The following is a 19,218-nucleotide window of genomic DNA, read 5'->3' as shown; positions in this document are numbered from 1 at the left end:
GATCGGCCCAACCTCTCGCGGCCAAAGCTTACAGCCAATCGCCTGCGCACACTTCACCACCGCCTCGCGGCTGAGACCCAATCGCATCGGAGGGCGTCGGGAGGGGAGGCAGTCGGCCAATCGCGGGGCGCGCCGCTTCTTCCCGCCTCCGTGCCGGCAACGTTAGCCAATAGCGAGCGGCTCCCTAGGGGCAGGCGGGAAGGGTCGTCTCGTTGCTTTGCGCGGCCGTCATGGCGGCGGCCGTGTCGCTATGGCCGCGGACGGAGCCGCTGCTGCTGGGTGCTCTGCCCGTGCCGCCGCCCACCCGCTTGGGCCCCCACTACTTGCGCAAGATGGCGGCGTACGCGCGGGCGCGGGCGGCCGAGGGCTGCTACCCGCGGCTGAGCTGGCCGCGCTGGCGGCACATCGCCTGCGGCAAGCTGCAGCTGGGCCGCGACCTGGCCTGGCTCTACTTCGAGCGCTTCCTCGACCTCCTCCCGCCGCCCGATCCGCCCCGCCGCCTGCAGCGAGCCGAGGCCGAGGCGGCGTGCGGCAGCGCCGAGGAGCTGGAGCGGGAGCGCGGCAAGGCAGGGCCCGGGGCCGGGGCGGGCGCGGGGCGGCCGGCGGCACCTAACGGCCTCTCCCCTCTCGGCAGCTCTCCGTGGACACGCTGCGCTTCCTGCTCTTCCTCTACCTGCAGCAGCTGAACAGGGCCTCCCTGCGGACGTCCCTCATCGGCGAGGAGTGGCCCAGCCCCAGGGCCAGGGCTGCCGGGCTGCCGGGCAGGGCCGCGGGGCAGAGCAAGGTAATTGGGCTGTAGGAAGGGGAGCGGGGCCCTGCTGGGCCATCCTGGGCAGGGCGAGCCGCTGCCCTTTATAGCAGGCAAATTTGATTCGTTCCCTGTAACTGCTGCTAATGAAACGCCAGGAGTTATGTCCGTGTAGTCATATATACCCATATGGAGTCTGGAGAAGGAGGCTCAGGGGAGACCTCATCACTGCAACTCATGGAAAGGATTGCATAGGGAGTTTAGGTCTATTCTCCCAGGTAACAGTGACAGTATGAGAGGTGACGGCCTCAAGTTTCACTAGGGAAGGTCCGGTTTGGGTATTTCTTCTCAGAAAGAGCAATGAGGCACTGGCACAGGCTGCCAAGGGAGGTGGGGTATTTACTGTCCCTGGAGGTGTTCCAGAGCTGTGGGGATGTGGCACTGAGGGATATGGTCAGTGGGCATGGTGGCAATGGGCTGGTCTAATTGTGAAGCTTCTCTCTTAGTCTTTGTGATTTTCCTTTTAAGAAGCAGCATTCTCTGCATTTCCTTGTAGCCAAACAGGAAGCTTTTCCTGCACTGGAAACTGCTTTCCTATGGTCTGTTGTAGAATAAGGGGATTCCAGGGTATTCCCTAGCAAAGCTACAGAAAGTCACATTTCAGAGGGGCTGGAATAAATCTAACCACCAGTGGATCAATGACATGAAAATGCAAATGTCTGCAAATGAATGCAAAAGCATTCTGAAAGAAGTGAAGTAAGGTGGATGTATTGGGTGCAGGTTGTGGGCAGCTCTGTATTTGACAGTGAAATTGACACCATTGTCATAAAGGCCGCCTGCAAGCCTCAGCAGATTTCTGTTGGGGCTGTACTGTTACAAGCTGCACAAGTCTGGAACAAGCTGAAATCATTAAAAACGGGCTGGGTGAGCTTATGCTAAAAGATTTAACAAACAAAGAGAGAAATGAGAGAAACTGATAAATGGCTGTGGGTCTGGTGGCACCGGAGCATCCAATGGAATCAAAAAGTTGATGTTTTCTTCCAGCTGCACTTCAGGTGCAACTATTGCATGTATTTCTGAACAGGAATGGGAGCTGTTCCTGTGTGCCAGAGGGTCCCTGTCACAGTGCTGGAATCTCCAGCCACTGCTGAGATACTGTAGGTGCGTTATTCCTGCACCCAGCATAGTGAGGACAAATTGTACTCATAGCCAAGTGTTAATTCTGCAGCTTGGCGGCCAGCAAAGCTTATCTTTATTGGTGCCTGCCACAGCTCCAATCTCCCACTTTTCTTAGAATGGAGCCCTTAAAATTTGAACTAATGCTTCTTGCAGAGGTTGGTTGGTTTATTGTTCTGCTTGCTTGTGAAGGAATGACCCTCTGCGTTTTTTTTTTTTTTTTCTTATCTCTGGCTCCACATCAGAGGCACTTAATCATAGCTGAAGGTCTGGAGCAGATGCAGCGCTCTTTCCAACAGACACCTAGTAAGACCTTGGCTGTCAGTTACTGATTTGTTTCCTACCTTCAATGCTAGCAGCAGCTGGCTGAATTTGTGTGGGAAAGATTGTAGTAGAATCTGCCTCTGCTTTCTAAAATGAAATATTTGATACTTGGAGTTAAAATGACACCACGTTTCTTTTTTTGGTGCACTTGATGATGAATCCAACTTCCTTTCTATGTGTGGGAAGAGTAGAGCAGCAGGACTGAGTGCCACGTTTGACTTGCTTTCCTTCTTTTACAACAACAATAAGCAAGGATGTGTTGTGCAGTGTTGGTGGAGCTCATCAGCTGTGTGAGAACTCACCTTGTTCTTCTTTTTCTGCCCCTAAGAACTGGAATGACCAGGACCACCTTGCCTTTGTGCTCACGCACCTCTCAGACATGCTGGAGCTGCTGCTGGAGCCAGAGCAGCTCGGTGCCTCTTTGCACGCCACCCACAACAGCATGGTGTCTTACGAAGCCATCTGTGCCCTCAGCTTCCTCCTCGAAGGGACTGTGAACAACTCAAGAACCGTCCATCCTCTACATGAACTTGCCCTCTGGCAGCCCTGCCATGGGCAGAATGGCTACTCTAAGATCTCCAAAACCTTCTCCTTCCCCAAACTAGAGAGCTGGCTGCGCTCCAGCCTGATAATAAATCCTTTTGGGATGACTGCCTGCCTCAGGTCTGGGAAGAAGCTTGCGTGGGCACAGCAAGGTATCTGCAGGTTTTACCTTTATTCTTAGAAACAGATTTCCAGTCTCAGTTCCTCTTGGTGACCAGGCAGTGGCATTGAGATTGCCTGTTTCCTTCTGCTGTTAGTAAATATGGGGAAGTGATAGTTTAGGGCGAGTCTGGGAGAGTCGAGGGTGCTGTGTGATGCCTGTGTGTATTTTCTGGTCCTCAGGTTACGTTTGTGAGCAAACATGAATGGCTTTGCTTTCAAAGGCCCCTCTGAGTGAGGTCAGTTTTCACTACCATCATTGTTCAAGTACAGCCAGACACAGAGATAATGTGATGTGTTTGTGGCAAAGCTGAGAAGTGATCAAAGTTCTCATGCCTTGAATCACAGCTCTTCACCTGCAAGGGCACTGCAGAGGAGCAAAGGCACCCTACCCCTTAAAAGGATGGATGATAGGACTTGTGTGTGGTGACACAGTGTCACTGTACTGCCGTGAAGTTCTGGGCTGATTATTTCTGTGAGGGATTGCTGAGTGACATGGACAGTGAACCATCATGTCTGTTTCTCTGTAGGAGACATGTGTAGCCTTGTTTGTTTGTTTGTTTGTTTTTCAATTTAAGTGCATTAGTTAACTTTATTTTGCAGTTGAAGGTACAACCAGAAGAGCAAAGATTGCCTGTAACACTCGTGTGGTGCCTGAGGTGTCCCCCGTGGTGATAATGAGCCAGGTGTACAAACAGACACTGGCCAAGAGCTCAGACACCTTGGTGGGCGCTCATGTAAGAATTCATCGCTGCAACGAGTCCTTCATTTATCTCCTCTCTCCTCTTTGGTGAGGTTTTGTTCTCTTGAGGCACAGCCAAATGTCCTTTCAGCATTTGTTCAAGTGCTAAGCTCTTGTTAAGTGTTGTCAGCTTTCTGGTTGCTGTCTTCCCTCCTCACTGCGTCTTTGTTCTTTTGCAGCTCTGTGACCATTGAGAAGTGCCGGAATAGCACATTTGTGCTCGGCCCTGTGGAGGCATCTGTTCACGTCCACAGCTGTGACAATATCAAAGTCATCACGGTTTGCCATTGCTTGTCCCTTTCCTCCACAACCGGCTGTACTTTTCACATTCTGACGCCTACCCAGCCACTTATCCTTGCGGGTAACCAAGCAGTCAGCTTTGCCCCTTTCCACACCCATTACCCCATGCTGGAAGACCACATGGCTCAGGTGGGGCTGGCCACTGTGCCCAACTACTGGGACAGCCCCATGCTGGTGTGCAAGGAGGGCAGTGATGCCAGCGTATTCCGCCTCCTGCCACCCTTGGACTTCTACACTTTTGTGATTCCTTTCGAGATGGAAGGAGACACCACAGAGACACCAGGGGGACTTCCCCATGCCTATCAGAAGGCACTGAATCAGCGAGAGCAGAAGGTACAGATCTGGCAGAAAATGGTGAAGGAGGCGTGCCTGACCAAGTGAGTGCTGTATCCTGAAGGGCATGTGAACTGCGCTGAAGCTCAGCACAGTCGTACATCATTCAGTGTGGCTCAGAAAAATGCTTTAGTGCTGGGTTGGTTTGTGTGAGCTACATCTTGCCATTTCTAAAGCATTAATGGTTTGCAGTCTTGAGATCTGTAAATCTGAAGGAGGTGCTTTGTTGTGCCTGCATTTTCCTAACCTGCAAAGCTGAAGGAAAACATGCCTAGATGCTGGCCAAGGCTAGGTGGCCTGGTGGCATGAGTTTACGGCTTCCCTCATGCTGGGTACTCCTTGCTCTCTCTGTTCTGCTTCCAGTGCTACATGCTGACAAGGGTGAGATCTGAACACGTACCCTGAGCAACAGCTCCACTGATTATTGGCCTGCAGCTGGTTGATGATCATTCTTAACCCCAGCCTTTACAGTGAAGCTTTAAATTACTGTCCCACCTGTTGTTGAGGTGAGCTAAGCATGTGCATGTGGACTGTTATGGTACATCACCTCATGGACAGTAGCTTTTAAAGTTCCCTTTAAAATCCTCTGCCCAGCTTTTACTGTACTAGCTAGGCCCCTCCTAGCCCGTCTCGTGTGCTGACACGCATCTGTTTGCTTTCTCAATACTTGTTGCTGAGCTATAAAGGAGTCCACCTTGCTTTCTTTGTCAGCGTGCTTTGTTGAGTAGTCGGGTGTAAAAATCTGTCTGCTTCAGTTTTGCTGCTTTATCTTTTGTGAACCATTTTGATGCAGCAGTATGAGGATCTTCCTTTACAGATACAGAATGGAGATACAAACCCAGATACTTGGTTTTAAAGACTTGAAGAGGTGAAAACAACTTTTGATCTCTCAAAAAGCCATATTTGAGCTCCCCATACTTTCTTCCTGTTCTGTGCTCAGTCCATGAGTTGCGATGGACAAATAACTGGGTGCTGAGAAGCAGTGATCTCAGAGTTTAGTTTTGTGGGACACACAGAATGTGAAACCCTCCTATTGAGTCAAACAGTCAGCACTTCCCATCACACCAAGCTGCAGAGCTGTAGTCCACTTGGTTGTTTTTAGAGCAGCTCCCTGAGCTTTGGCTGTCCCTTTCTGACTGCCAGGTGCCTTTGTGCTGAGAGCAGAGGAACCTGCCATTTGAAAGAGCTCTGGACTGGGAAGGAGAAAGGATCCTTTGGGAGGATTTTGCTACAGATGGAGGGTGGCTGAGCAGTAGTGATCCAGTAGTGGTGACAGAGGTGTAAAAACCGTCAGATCTCTCAGCTCTTGCATCTTGAAGAGCAGCGGAAAGTTTTAACTTCAACTTTTGTGCTGGAGTCACCCATTGTGTCTATCAGTCTCATCTAAGGTGCTCCTTGTCTCCTCAGCCATTGCCCTTCCAGGGCTGCTGCGTCTCACCCTGGGGTTTTTGAAGGTGTTTTACCCATCAAAATCTGACAAGTAAAGAAATATTAGATGAGATAGATGATGCACTTAGATTTAGTACCCTCTGCAGCAGTGACAGGAGACAAGAGCTTGGTATTGGTTTATTTCATAAAAGGGGGGAAAATGTGCCAGAATTAGTAGCTTGCTGGAAAGAAGCTGAGCAGCGGACAGTGTAAGGTGTCTCTGTGTCCCGTGGGCAGGGAGACAACTAGAGGGACAACTCAGAGCAAGCAGACTGTTGGACTTGTAGAAAGAAGAAAAGCTGCTGGTGTTTGAATAGGGAGGTGAAAGAGTAAGAAGACATCTTTCAAAAAGTTGAAGCTGTCTGAAGGAGGAAAGTGAGGGGAAAAAAAGAATGTAAATCCTGCCAGGCTAAAGGTAAAAGCCCCATAAGTCAGGACCGGGAAGAGAGCTTGAGGAACAACTTGTAAAAGTGTAAAATCCTGCTTGCTCATTTTCTGAGCACATCAGAGAGAAAGCCTTTAAGGGTCTGTAGCAGATGGAGGTATATAATAAGCGCTTGGAGAAGATAAACTCTAAGAGAAGAAAGAAGTGACTGCCTTTGTGTTCACATTCACTGGGGAGGAATTTAGGTTAGTTTCCAGCTTAGAAACCTGCTTTCCGGGGGATCCGTCAGTGAATGTTTCCAATGGAAGTGACAGTGCAAGGAAGAGTCTTTAACTTGAAAAAAGGGTATACCAGGCCCCTCTGAAGCTGAGTGACATAGAAATGTATGGGGATGGCTTGCTTCTTTTCCCAGTACATGATAGGAGCCTCAAAACAAATTAGGAATGGGGTCAAAACAAAACCACACAATCTCCACAGGATATTAGAAATGTTCGTATTTTATGTAGGTTCAGAAATGAATTGTGTAAGCTCATTAAAAAAAAAAAAAAGAATATATGTCAGGAGCTGTTCAAGAATAGAAATTCAGGAGCTGAGTTGAACCCAAATGGCTGGGGTGCTGCTCTGGGGGAATACTGCCATGAGCCTGTGCTGCTCTTGGACATTTGACTGCTGCCACAGACAGAGTGCCTGAGCTAAGTGATACCCCCTGTTATTGCTGCTCTTAGTGAAAACAAAACAGTTATTTGCCAGCAATGGAAATTGTTTGAGGAGTGCTGTTTATATACACATTTTTTTCCTGATCTCCATCTTCTCTCTTCAGATGCTGTCAGAACAAAATTTTATGTCTTCCCTATTGATCTGCTTTTTCTACCTTTTTTGGACAGTTCATCTGTGTTCTAAGAGGAAAGAGAGGAGGCCTTATGGAACAGACTGGCTGCTGGTGGAGTGGGGAAGCTTACATGCCTAACTCTACTGAGTTCTGCCTTTGGGGTTGATTTTAGTCATATTCACTTGGTAAAAGCTTTCTTTTCTGGGCATGGTCCTTGAAGCAAGCCCAGCTCTTAGCTGGTATTTGTAGAGGCTTGTTTTGAAAGTGAAGTTTAGAAGTACAGAAAAGTACGATTTCTGCATGCTTTTTTTCTGATCATCTTTTTGTTGCAGGGATCAAAGGAAGCAGTTCCAGATGCTGGTGGAAAGCAAGTTCTGTGAATGGCTGATTCAGACAGGGAACCGTCAGCAGCTGGATAGCCTTGTCCCTCCTGCTGTGGGCTCCAAGCAGGCGGCAGGATAGCATCATGTTCCTCTGCACCAAAAGGAAAGGAATGGTGAGTAGAAGGCATCTTTTTTGATCCTCTTATTCCTAGAGGAATTGCCCCATGTTTGTGTGCATAGCCTAGGTAGAGGTGGAAGAAACTGGAAGCTATTCAGTGGAGATTCTCCCAACAGCCTTGCATTTGGTTTTAGTTCTCGTTTTGCTGTCAAAACTTCTTTTTAGTTTGAGTCTGTTCTGTGTGTACTCAGCACCTCCTTTGCTCTCTGCAGGTGTTTTGTTGGGGACATCCTTGTGTGTCTGTAAAGGCAGATAGGCATGTTGTATGTGACCTGAAGTAAAAACTTGAGCAGCCACCTTTTGAAAGATGTATATTAATATCTGTGCTTACCTGTCTCACTTTTTTTGTTGAAGAGAGTTGGGCGAGACTTCAAATAATTGTTACTCTGCAGTCTCTTTCTCTTCCCAAGCAGAAGTGGTTTAGGAGCTGGAAGCAAGTCTTGTTATTCTCTGCTATTGCATGTTTCAAACCATAAGAAATATTTTTATTTCCTTTAATTTTTCCCATTTTTCTTTACGTTGCTTTGTCTTCAATAGTGTTGGGCATAAAATTTGCACCTCTGCTTTGTTATAGAGTTGTGGGAACAGACAGCGCTGCCCTGAAAACATTGCCCGTAAAGACTTTGTGGCTATTCTGACTGCACACGCTTGATGTGGATCTGATGCCCAGCCTCTGTGTGGATTTGGACATCTCTCTGGTTTAGGATTTGTAATGGCTGCTGCTTTCCCAGGAATGTACTGTAACTGTTCTGCTGGTAAATGAGAAGGGAGGTGCGTGCTGCTGGAGGATGATGAGCAAGTACACCTGCCCCTTGCTTCATTGGTGGTGTGTGAGTGTCCAGCAAAGGTGCCTTTCCTGCTGTACAGCCGGATTCAGGGCCTTGGCTGTCACATGTGTCTTTATTATACAGGCCAGCTGCACTGTTTTTATAAATGTGAAAAACAAATGCTTGATCTTTTATGAATGAAATTCTAAAGATTTTTTTTAATATGAAGATGGCACTTAAGCGATGTGATTTTTGTGGAATTTCCTTTCTTGTGTGTTTGATTTGTTTGACAAATGTCAATAAACTAGAGTTCTCTGATAAGCCTGACACATGTTCTAGGGAATGAGTTTTACCTATACAATTAGTGTTAGGGGAACATAGCATCTTCACTGCTTCAATGAACTGTGAACTGGTCAGCTGAGAGAAAAGCACTAATTTCTTAATAGCAGTGGAGCTGAAGTCTTTGCTGGCTGTCTTAGCGCAGCATTTTGACACAAACACAATTTCCTACATTTATTACTTCTTACTAGACTATCAACTTGAATGAGTCCCATTCTCATTTTGTGTGGGTGGACCCTCTCTTGGGGAGATGTGCTCATAGCTGAGCACCTATGTTAGCTAGGCAGACTAGGCAGAGGCACTGATTGTGTGGATGGCTGAGTGCAGCATCTATGTGATTTGTGAGGAGCTATCCACACTGAGGGTGGATGGAGGCAATGGGATTCAGTGCCCTGGGGCACATGGCTTTCAGGCTGCTAGAATTTTCCAGAAGTTCACTCTTGACTCTTGGGGAGGCAGCTCATTTGAATCAGGAAGAGGAGTTGGGATCAGGTACTGACTTGGGGTCAGGTGAATGCATGCTCATCATTACCAGCTGAAGATTTAGCATCTTTGGAAGTTGTGCCTTTTCACATCGCAGTATAGAGCTGAGCTGTTCAGTATCTGAAGGTCGGTCTTCCTCCAAAATTTCAGCATCTGTCCTCTGTTATCTTGGCTGCTCAGTGTCACTTGAGTACCAGTCCTTGCCTTTTATTGACACCTGGGCTCTGGGTCAGTTCTTAATGAAAGCAAAATAATACTCATCTACAACTCAGTTCTGGTTGGACTGTGAAATGTCTGTGGGTGTCTCCACTGTTTGCTAGGAGTGAGAGCTGTCAGCAGCAGCGCTAGATGATTCAAGACACCTAAAATGGGAAGAGGATGAGGTGCTGCTGCACATCTGTCTGTCTCTGACAGTCACTCCTGAGTGTAATTTCCTACAACGTGCAGCAGAGCTGCAGCAGTGTGCACAGAGACTGCTTGTCCCAACAGATTGGAAATGAAGTGTGTGTGTTTCAGGCACAGCTGTGCCAACTTCGTGCCCCTTTGTCTCGCTAAGCCTTTGGGATGCTGCAATGAATAGCTGCAGAGGTGTTTGTTATAATGCAGTGGTTTGGGGAGAGGTGTGAGTGTACAGAAGCCAGCATTCCTCTTCCTCCCTGCTCAGTGAGTCAGATGGGGCCAGAAGAAACAATCCCTTGCTTAAATTGCAAGCAGTGGGATGATTTTTTGAGTGGAATTTATCACAGGTGAATTTTGTCAGCTCAGCTGAGGATATGCTATAAAAATACACAGCATCTCTGCTGCACAGATGTTTCCATGTTTTGTAGGCTTTTGAAGTAGACCCTTTAAGCAGAGTCTGCTCTTTGCAACCCTGTGCTCTGCTCTGAGCATGTGCCCACCCTTTCCTAGCTGCACCCTTCATTGTGTGGGAAAGTTCTCCAAGTACTTTGGTTTCTTCCTTACAGGGCCTCTTTAGGGCTGACTGGGAACAATTCTTGTTTGACATGCTTAAAACGAAGAGAGCAGCCAAAATACCCCCCCCGCACCCCATCTTCCAGGACTTGGCAGGGAGCTGTGTGTTTTGAGTGCATTTGGCAGAGTTTTGGTATTCTGACTCAGCAGATGGTAACAAAGGGAGGACGGCGAAGCATTCCTTTATTCCATAATCCTGTTTGCTTTTTTGGAAATGGGCTATAGCCTCAGAATCACTGACTCAATTTTTGGATCCTATTCTCATGACAAAGCGGCTGTCTGGTTTCAAACAAGCCCATTATAAAAAGGGTGCCTCAGATCCTGCCTGTTTTGTAACAGGTCCCAACGTGCCTCCAGCACTGGGAAGTTTGGCTGGAACAGAAAATGTCCAGGGCTGGACCCAAGGTAAGCTTGTTTGCAGCCTATACATGATATATACACGAGCCTGTTTCATTATGTGCAGTGAAATGTCTGGGATGAGTTAAGTTGGTGAATGAGTGCAAATCTCATCTTTTCTCTGTGCTGCACTCATGTGGCACATTGCAGGGAGAGAAGGAAAAGGCAAAGGATGCAATGAAATGCCGTTTCCCACAACTTAAGCAGGTGATCTGCCCTAGACAGAGATTGCTGCCCCTATGCTGCTTTCTTAGAATGCAGTGGGTACTGCTAGGTATTGCTTACCATTGCTGCTTACGAGTTTCCTTCTAACACAGCTACTGTTGGGAAGAAATGTGATAACTGCTGTTAGGTGGACAATGCAGTATGAGTTTTGCAGTCGTGTAAGGAAGATCTGCTGTGGCAAATCTGTTATCTGTCAGGTAAGCCCCAAAGAAAAGTTTGGACAGTGAGCAGGTAAGGTGATATCGCTGTGAGCAGAGCAACTCAATGGCTTTACTGACGGAAGGCGATTTGCATCGGAGTCATGTGTGACTGAAACGAACTGACGGATCTGGAATTGAAATCTGTAATTCACCTGTCATTGTCCCATGGGTGGAAAATGTCTGCCTCCTCTGTTTGTGCCCGCATCATTGCAGGGAAGCTGAGAAGTGCTGAGTCTGAGGGACTGGAATACACAGAGTGTGTGCGAAGGGCAACACAGGTGGACAGGAGCCCTCTCCTTCAGTCTCTCTGTATATGCTCTAGGAAGAAACCAATGAACCACACCTCCAATTGGTCACTGCTTGGTGGCCATAATGTACTCTCAGATTTCTGCAGCTTTATAAATACAGGGAGAATATCCACCAAGGAACAGAGATTAGTGTTGTTGAATTGAAAGTCACTTGTGCTCCTCGGGGTGAGAAAGGGACATCAGGTGAGCTCTCCTGTTAAAAAAGAGAAGGTCACCTTGACCAACTTAGCAGGCAAAGCAGGTTGCTATGGTAGGGCACATGAACCCTCAGGTGCCTGCTTGGGCTGGTGAGGCACACTGACCAACCAGCGATAACTGTGGCTAACTTATTTTTTACAGAAAGTGAATATATAAAACGATAGTGAGGTTATCCTAGATTTGAGTCTAGCTCCAAGGCTGAGATGGCAACTTTGAACTGTATTTTTAACAGGAGCGATATTAAATCAGTACAAGAAGCCAAGGCGCTGTAGGTAAAGTACAACTAGGTGGGTTCAAGAGGTGGTCGTGTATCTTAATGCACTATGGAATAACCAAGGAAGCTTGGTCGGGGTTTTCTATGACTGGGAAAGCTATGACCAGGTGATACTGAGACTGCCGGTGTTTCTGCTTTGCCTTAACACTAGCTAAGTCTCCTTTGGGGACAGAGGGTGAGAAGTCAGGCTGATGTGCCAGGGAAGTATGGATTACAGGGTCCTGCGTGTTAGATGTTTAAATCACTGGGGCTGGGAAAATTCTGTCCAGAGCAGCTGTGGGAATTGGCTGAGGCAATCTCCGATGCTACTAAACAACGCAGGCAGCATGCATGGGGCTGATGCCCTTCTAAGGAGTATGGAAAAGGGCAAATGCTGCCTGAGTCTGCACTGTATTGAATCAACTGACTTGCACATCAGTTGTCCTTTCCTTGAAACGATGGAATTTGGGAACTCATTTTTTTGCCTTTTTTTTCCTATTTCTCTCCATGTTGGAGGCAGCAGGGGTTACAGATGGGCTCAGATTGTGGCTGTTTGCTTTGGAGCAACGTCCTTCCAGTGGCAACACCTATGCTGCTCGTGGAGGGATGAGGAACCCCCTGCTTCCCTCCCCTACTGGTCTTTCAGGTCACCTTCTATGAAGACAAGAATTTCCTGGGTCGTCGCTATGAGTGCGACGCCGACTGCCCCGATTTCCACACCTACCTGAACCGCTGCAACTCCATCCGGGTGGAGGGAGGTACCTGGGTGGCCTATGAGAGGCCTAACTATTCGGGGAACATGTATGTGCTGAGGCGGGGGGAGTACCCTGACTACCACCACTGGATGGGCCTCAACGACCGCCTTGGCTCCTGCAAAGCCATCCAGATAGTAAGTGCAATACTACCCAAGGGGTATCTTAGTTCACCAGCCTGCCACTTCAGCGTGCTTCATAGTGTCATAGAACAGCTTGGGTTGGAAGGAACCTCAAAGACCATCCACTTTCAACACCCTGTCATGTGTGGGGGCACCTCCCATCGGATCAAGTTGCCAAAAACCCCATCCATCCTGGCCTTGAGCACCTCTAAGGATGGTGCTTGCAGGTGACCCCCATCTTCCTGGGGTCTCTAAGAAAGGGACAGCTATAGGTGGGTGGCTCCAAGTCCCACAGATGGGAGAATGACCTTGGGAGAAGCAGCCTCCAACCTGGCAGGGTGGGAGCGTGATGTTAGAACTGAGTGCGGCTGCCCTGGTGTCAGTACCAGTGGCATAGTCGACGCGTGGTGGGCATGGTGTTGATGGGTCAGTAGTTGGACTAGATGATCTTAATGGTCTTTTCCAACCTTAATGATTCTATGATCTGTGCATCTATCATGATTTGTCGTTACATGGAGCAGATCTTAAAGCTGCAAGAGGCTTTTGCTTTCGTTTGTTGTGGGTTTGAGGTGTGTGTAAACCCCTTAGCCTAGGGTAGGGAGAGTTGCCAGCCAGTTCAGAACTCTGAACTGCTGCAAGGGATGGAGCAGGAGCACGTGGGAGGTGTAAGAGCAGCACAGCATCCTCTACCAGCATGAAGAGCAGAGGTGATGCTGCATGTCTACTGTGCTTGGCTTCCCCTCCCGAACATGGGGAGGTGGCACAGGGACCGGCTGCTTGCAGGTGTTGGCTCAGAGCCCCCCAAGCAGTGACACAGAGCTGTGAGACCCTGCAGAGTTTGGCTGGGACTGGTAGTGAGAGTGGGTGGAGGGGAGGCGGGAGAAGACCGTGTCCAGGCAGCCGCAGATTAAAACCACCATGGTGCCTTAAGGCAACACAGTGCTCAAAATCACAGTGGAAAATACCCACACTGCGTTCGCCTGTAATACAACCCAGCTGGGGTCAGCAGCTCATTAAACTCCTCATTGCCCAGAGGAGTGGGGAGCAGAGGGGTGCATCCCTCCTGATGCTTGCACTGAGCGGCTACAGCCTTTGAGCGGGCAGCCTGCATGGGATAGAGCCCAGCACGTGCTCATCTCTCCCCACACCCATCTGAAACTGGGGCTGTGGTGGGGGGTTTAGGCTGAAGGTGCTCTTTGCATCTGATGCTTGGTCAAGAATTACCCCACACTGTATTTAGGGGCTGATGTGAGCTATTCAGCACTGTGCCTGGTGCTTGACCTGATTCTGGCTGTGCCTTGCCTCTGCTCCCACCCCAGATGCATTCTAAACCCCCCTGCAATTCTCTCCCTTCTTCCTTCCAGCCAAGTGGAGCCCAGGGCCACATCCAGGTGTTTGAGAAGGGGGATTTCGGTGGGCAGATGTTTGAAGCCACTGAAGACTGCCCTTCCATCCTGGAGGAGTGCCACTTTCGAGAGGTCCATGCCTGCCGGGTGCTGGAGGGCATCTGGGTGTTTTATGAGCACCCTAACTACCGGGGCAGGCAGTACCTGCTGCCCAAGGGCGAGTACCGGCAGCCAGTGGAGTGGGGGGCAGTGACCCCCGCTGTCCAGTCCTTCCGCAGCATTGCTGAGTGAATGGTGGGGAGCCGGGCCCCCAATAAAGCACTTGAGTCACTCAGGAGCTCTGTCCCGCTTCTTCCCCATGTGTGAACCTGTTGGCCATGTGCATCCTTTGGGCTGAAAGCTCCCGCTGCCTCCAGGCCTGGCAGTGGGACTGCAGTGGGCAGGGATTCCTGAGCAGGGGTGATGCTGTGCATCCTGGCTGCATCAGGATGCCGTTGGGTGTGGGACTAGGGGGGCAGCCACCAAAAATAGGGCAGTTGGAAGAGGATAAAGAGTTTGGATGTGGACAAAGATAGTGAACACCTCTCAAAACTGCCGAGATTGCTGCTGAATGTTCCCAAAGAGCAGCAGAAGATGGGAAGGGGTGGAGGCCCTGGAGGCATACACTGAGCAGAAGGAGCCACCAGGCTCCCAGTCATCCCAGTTTGGAGCACCTGCGTTGCCCTGTGCCACTAGATGTCAGGCTGGTTGTGCCCATGCAGGAAGCAGTGATATGAGACACTCCTCATGGGGGCACCAGTCCGTTTGCATGTGGAACAGAGGGACCCCGGGCTAATGATGGTGGTGGAAGCAGAGCCCTTGCAGCCATGCTCCCCAGTCTCCCCGGTTGATGTATGAGGTTATTACGGAGTGGGGAGGCAGGGAAAGTGGTGCTTGTCAACCAGCGGCCCCTGGGAGCACAGGCCCCTGCAAAGGGCGATGTGTTTCCCCATCCTCCCCATGCCCTCCCTTTGCTCTCTGTCACTTCCCTCCTTTCCTCTGAGGTTTAATTCTGCCTCATTGCACACTCCAGCAGTACCCAGCTCTTAGCAATTGGGGTCTGTGCACAAGCAGTCCCCCAGCACCGACCAGCCCCACCAGCACATTGATCAGCTCCCAGCAAAGCTCTCCAGGACCCTTCCAGGGCAGTCTGCTTGAGCAGCGCATGCATGTTGGGTTTCGTTGCCATTCCCATTTCTAGATGGAAGATTCCTGCAGGTTGGCGTAACAGTTGGTGAGTTTGGGTGCTGTGATTCCTGCTGCAACCCCACATCAGGGAACCAGGCTCTGCTTTGCCTCTACAGTCACATTTCCTCCCTGCGTCCTTCCCATGCATTACCCAAACGCAATTATCTCAACTCTTCCCCTCCCCACCCTCCTGCCCTCCGGTGAATTCCACATTGTGCCCCGAATGCTGGCAACCAAGGCGAACAACAGTAAAATATGCTAGTTGTGTGGGTTTTATTTTATTTTATTATTATTCCTGATTACTTTTTCCACTGGGGGCTCCCTCGTTGCGGGTGTCTCTGAGCAGCAGGAGCGCAGGCCATCCAGCCCAGCCCGCTTGACGGCTAATTTCCATTTTTCAGTATCAGGGGGTCTGCTCCGGTAATTGGCATGCAGATTGAGTCTGATGGGCCTGTTCCACACGAGAAAAGGCTCCGCTCGTTAGAATAAGCCAACCCCAGGCTGATGGATGGGGCAGAAAGAGGTCATTGCGAAAGAGAATACAGCGATGTGCGTGCACAAGATGGGAAATTTCTCCCCCCCCACTTTCTTTATCCAGCCAACTCTAATCTATCATATTTCATTGAGACAAATCCTGCTCTGTTTCTTTCTCCTTTTTCCCTCGAAGGGAAATGTGCTGGAACCTGCTCCTGGATTTAATAAGAAGATGGTGCGGTGGCGCTGGAATTGAAGCAGTGCCATGGTTCATTAGCAGCTGGGGAGCGTGCTGAGCTGGCCCAGATGTTAATTACACTTTGGGAATTAATTTCTGTAAGGCGCTCCTCTCCTCTATCATCCCTAATCCAGCAGGCACACCAGGACTTCTCAAAGTGGAAGCTGCAGGGTGGGCATCTGTCCCCTCCTCTGTCTGCCCGGTCTGTCTGTCCCCGCTGTCTATCTGGCCCCCGTCTGTCTTTCCTGCTGCTGTGTTTCCCCCCATTACTGTCCTTGGACCACAGCTGGGCAGCCCTGACAGTCCTCACGGGTAGTTCCAAGCCATGCAAAGTAGATTCAGAGGCTGAGCCAAGCTGCTCCATGCCTTGTGTTAAGCACCCCAGCTTGGAGTTCCCCTAAAATTGCAGAGGGAGATGGAGACGGCAAGGCAGTGCCCAAGGGATCAGCTGTCCCTTTGACAGTCCCCAGCAGAGGGCAATAGAAGCAAATGGAAGAGACAAGACTTTGCAAGTGATGTGCAAGAGGAGTAGTTTGCAAGCCTGTGACATGTAGGCAGGATGATGTGCGAGCAGAGCCATGTGCAAGTAGAATAATGTGCAAGCAGTGTGATGTGCAAGCCCAACCATGTGCAAGCAAAGTAATGTGCAAGTGGAATGATGTGCAGGTAGGGGTAGGTGCAAGCACAGGCATGTACACACAGAGCCATGTGCAAATGGAAGCAGTGTACAAGTGGGGGGAAGGTGCAAATGGAGCAATGCACAGGGGGAACGATGCAAACAGGAGATGTGCAAGTGAAGCAATGCCTGGAGAGGTGGGGCTTGAGAAAGCAGTCAAAGCAAAACTGAGCAATTCAGGGATATCTTCGCAGAATCATTAAGGTTGGAAAAGACCTCTAAGATCATCAGGTCCAACCACCAACCTATATCCACCATGCCCACTGACCATGTTTCTTGGTCCTTCCCTGGTAGGACATAAAGCAAATCAATTTCTGAGTGCAAATGATTGTTTTTGATTTGGAAGGAGAAGGACATCTTTGGGAGGAGAGGGAGATATGTGGGAAGAGTTCCTGCCTGGGTGCCCAGACCTGGCATTTTTGGGATGGGAAATCATCCCATTAGAATGACACAGATGTCCCCATCTCGCATGTATCCCCATTCATTCTGCAACATGATCCATTGCAGTGGGATTATTATTACCTGTTCCAGCCTAAGCGAGTGGCAGACAGCTGTTTCCTGATGGGGAAGTGTTATGGTGACTTATTAACAATCATTAAGGGGGGAGAGCTTCAAAGGCTCCTAAACGTGTTTCAAAGGACACGGTGCAAGCGGAGCCCACCATCACATATCTGGGGGACATGGGCAAAATCTGTAACAAGGAGTATAACGGGCTCAACATAATTAACTAATTCTCAGTCAAAGGGGTTTTAGAACTGAATGGTCAGGGAATTCAATTTCCTAATGAAGCACTGTGTGCCAAGGCAGGGGATATTTTCTCCTGGAAGATCAGAGCTGAGACCAGGGCACTGCTCCTCCTGTGGGGCTACTGCACACATCCCCAGGGCAACTGGAGATGTTCCATGTGGTGTGACCCCATAGCTGATATTTCTCACCCCATACCTGATATTTGCCATACCAGTGGCTGATGGAGAGGGCTGGGGATTGCAGGTCCTTTCAGCCCACCCCTTGGCACCTTGCAATCTCCTCTGGAGACCCAAGCAGGGGAGGTTTCCCCCTCCACTCCCCAAATCCAGCCTCCAGTTAAAAGCAACATTGTTCTCCATCTATGAAAGGAGCCTCCTCCAATCCTCCAGTACTTTCTCTTATTATAGAAAGTTGGTTTGCTCACTTTACAAAGGGAAATGTATTATGAATCTTCCCTTCATTCCCCTCCTTTTTTTTCTCCACGTTTAACAACCGATTTGTGTGTTGCATGAAAGTTACACAGTTCTTTAGATGCATTTGCTATTTTATTTTCTTTCATTCAAAAATATGTCAGTAATCTTTTTGTTAACATGAAAGATAAAGGATTAGTAATGCAAGATGCAGTTTTCTTGTAACCTTCTTGAAAGCAGACTATAGTTTCTTATCTGGCTCTAACATTCATTTTCCTGAAATGAAAAAAAAAAAAGGACTTTTAAAATGAAATAAACTATATTCGATTCAGAGAAGCACTAGCGAAGAAATTTATTGCAGCTGACAGAAGGGAGAGCTGCACAGAAGTCCTTCTACCGCAGCAGCCAGCACCTCTCGAACAGAACCGTGCACGCGTGCACACCCACGTGCACAGAGAATGCTGCTTCAGGGGGAAAGCAGCATGGCCAAGCCTTGTGCTGGTCACTGATGCATCACCACTTGGGTCTGGCAGTTATGGCAAGCTGCTTGTGGGGCATTGGGCTCTAGAGCTGGAGGTGATAATTGCACAAAGGACATCCCGTTGGAGCATCCCAAAATGGAGCTGGGCTTAGTTGGTGTTGATGTTTGTTGGGTTACCCATCGCATCCATTTTGGGTTTGGTTTTGGCTTTGAGTTTGGCTTGTGAACCTGGTGGCTTTTGGGGTAGCCATGGTGCTGGGTGTCCGGCATGCCCTGGAGACTGCAGGGAGCAAAAGGAGGTGGTTCTCTTAGTGCTGATGTCTCTTGAGAAAGATTTCTCATGGAGCCATATGTTCAAGGGAAGGTCAATGTGGTGGTCATGAGCATGGTCCGAACTCTCTGATGGCTGTGGAGCATCACAGTGCTTGCTGCGCCTGTGGCATTGAGATCTCAAGTGCCTGCTAGCAGAGCTCTGATATCAGGTAGAATCTAAAGAGAAATGGATGAAAAGAAAACCTGACCATTGGAGCAGGAGTGACAGTCTGGGACTGGAGGGGTGGAGGCAGGAGCTGTGATGTGGTTTAGAAACCATCACAGCCAGGCATGCAGAGCACCCAGAGGCGGGGCTGGTGGCTGTAGCTCCTGGGCTGTCTCTGCTGTATCTTCTGCTGATGGCTCATAGCACCCTGCTCTGTGCAGTCCTGGGATGGGGACAGATGGACCTCATGGCATTTCCGACTCCAACCTTTCCGGGATTCTGGGTTAACTGTTTTGTAGACATGGAGAATGGAAGCAAAGGTTTGAGCTTGCACCAACTTCCTTAGGTGGAGAAACCATGTCTGCGATAGCAGATGGGATGCAGAGAGCCAGGAGGAGCAGTGGCCCTGGGGCCCCAGGGTTAAATCATTTCTATGGCAATTAGCTAATGCGCCCTGAGCATGTGCAAAGTGCTTTCCCCCATCACGTGCATTTGGTTAATACTGAGTTAGCATTACAGGGAGCTGTGCTTTCAAGTTTGTTTATAAGCTCATTTGTTGTTTTGCTCTGGAGAAACCTGATATTTTCTATTGCTGACGGAAATGCTGACTTCTTTCGCGCATGACACAGCTTGCATCCTGCTCCCTGTGCAGGGCTTC

At 49.3% G+C, this 19,218-nt stretch overlaps 2 protein-coding genes across 5 annotated transcripts; both read left to right on the top strand.

Moving 5' to 3' along the window:
- Positions 166-8,556, top strand: TBCCD1 (TBCC domain containing 1). Of its 4 annotated transcripts, none has more exons than XR_002438733.1 (7): positions 166-566; positions 635-784; positions 2,577-2,943; positions 3,554-3,740; positions 3,872-4,369; positions 4,689-5,193; positions 7,300-7,435. XR_002438733.1 is itself a non-coding variant. In XM_021396938.1 (7 exons), exons 1-6 carry the CDS (start codon positions 231-233, stop codon positions 7,427-7,429), a joined length of 1,668 nt encoding a protein of 555 aa, XP_021252613.1. In that variant the 5' UTR covers positions 169-230; the 3' UTR covers positions 7,430-7,463; positions 8,043-8,556. The 4 variants fall into 4 exon arrangements, 2 of the variants coding, with proteins under 2 accessions (XP_021252615.1, XP_021252613.1); XR_002438734.1 differs by having other exon boundaries at positions 4,689-4,831; positions 7,300-7,431; XM_021396938.1 differs by lacking the exon at positions 4,689-5,193 and adding an exon at positions 8,043-8,556 and having other exon boundaries at positions 169-566; positions 7,300-7,463.
- On the top strand, positions 8,676-18,955 carry CRYGS (crystallin gamma S). Its single transcript, XM_021396952.1, has 3 exons — positions 8,676-10,434; positions 12,256-12,498; positions 13,848-18,955. The coding sequence occupies exons 1-3, from the start codon at positions 10,414-10,416 to the stop codon at positions 14,118-14,120; spliced, it is 537 nt and encodes a 178-aa protein (XP_021252627.1). The 5' UTR covers positions 8,676-10,413; the 3' UTR covers positions 14,121-18,955.

Source organism: Numida meleagris, chromosome 4 (assembly GCF_002078875.1).
Source record: "Numida meleagris isolate 19003 breed g44 Domestic line chromosome 4, NumMel1.0, whole genome shotgun sequence".
Taxonomy (NCBI): Eukaryota; Metazoa; Chordata; class Aves; order Galliformes; family Numididae; genus Numida; species Numida meleagris.
The sequence above is the reverse complement of the archived record's forward strand: the minus strand, read 5'-3'. Positions and strand labels throughout refer to the sequence as shown.

Excerpts from the sequence above, each read along its gene's own strand:
- TBCCD1 (XM_021396938.1), top strand. The coding sequence starts at position 231 with ATGGCGGCGGCCGTGTCGCTATGGCCGCGGACGGAGCCGCTGCTGCTG. Across the intron at positions 567-634 it reads TGGAGCGGGAGCGCGGCAAG|CTCTCCGTGGACACGCTGCG; the intron begins GCAGGGCCCGGG and ends CCCTCTCGGCAG. Across the intron at positions 2,944-3,553 it reads GCTTGCGTGGGCACAGCAAG|TTGAAGGTACAACCAGAAGA; the intron begins GTATCTGCAGGT and ends TTTATTTTGCAG.
- CRYGS (XM_021396952.1), top strand. The coding sequence starts at position 10,414 with ATGTCCAGGGCTGGACCCAAG. Across the intron at positions 10,435-12,255 it reads TGTCCAGGGCTGGACCCAAG|GTCACCTTCTATGAAGACAA; the intron begins GTAAGCTTGTTT and ends CTGGTCTTTCAG. Across the intron at positions 12,499-13,847 it reads CCTGCAAAGCCATCCAGATA|CCAAGTGGAGCCCAGGGCCA; the intron begins GTAAGTGCAATA and ends TCTTCCTTCCAG.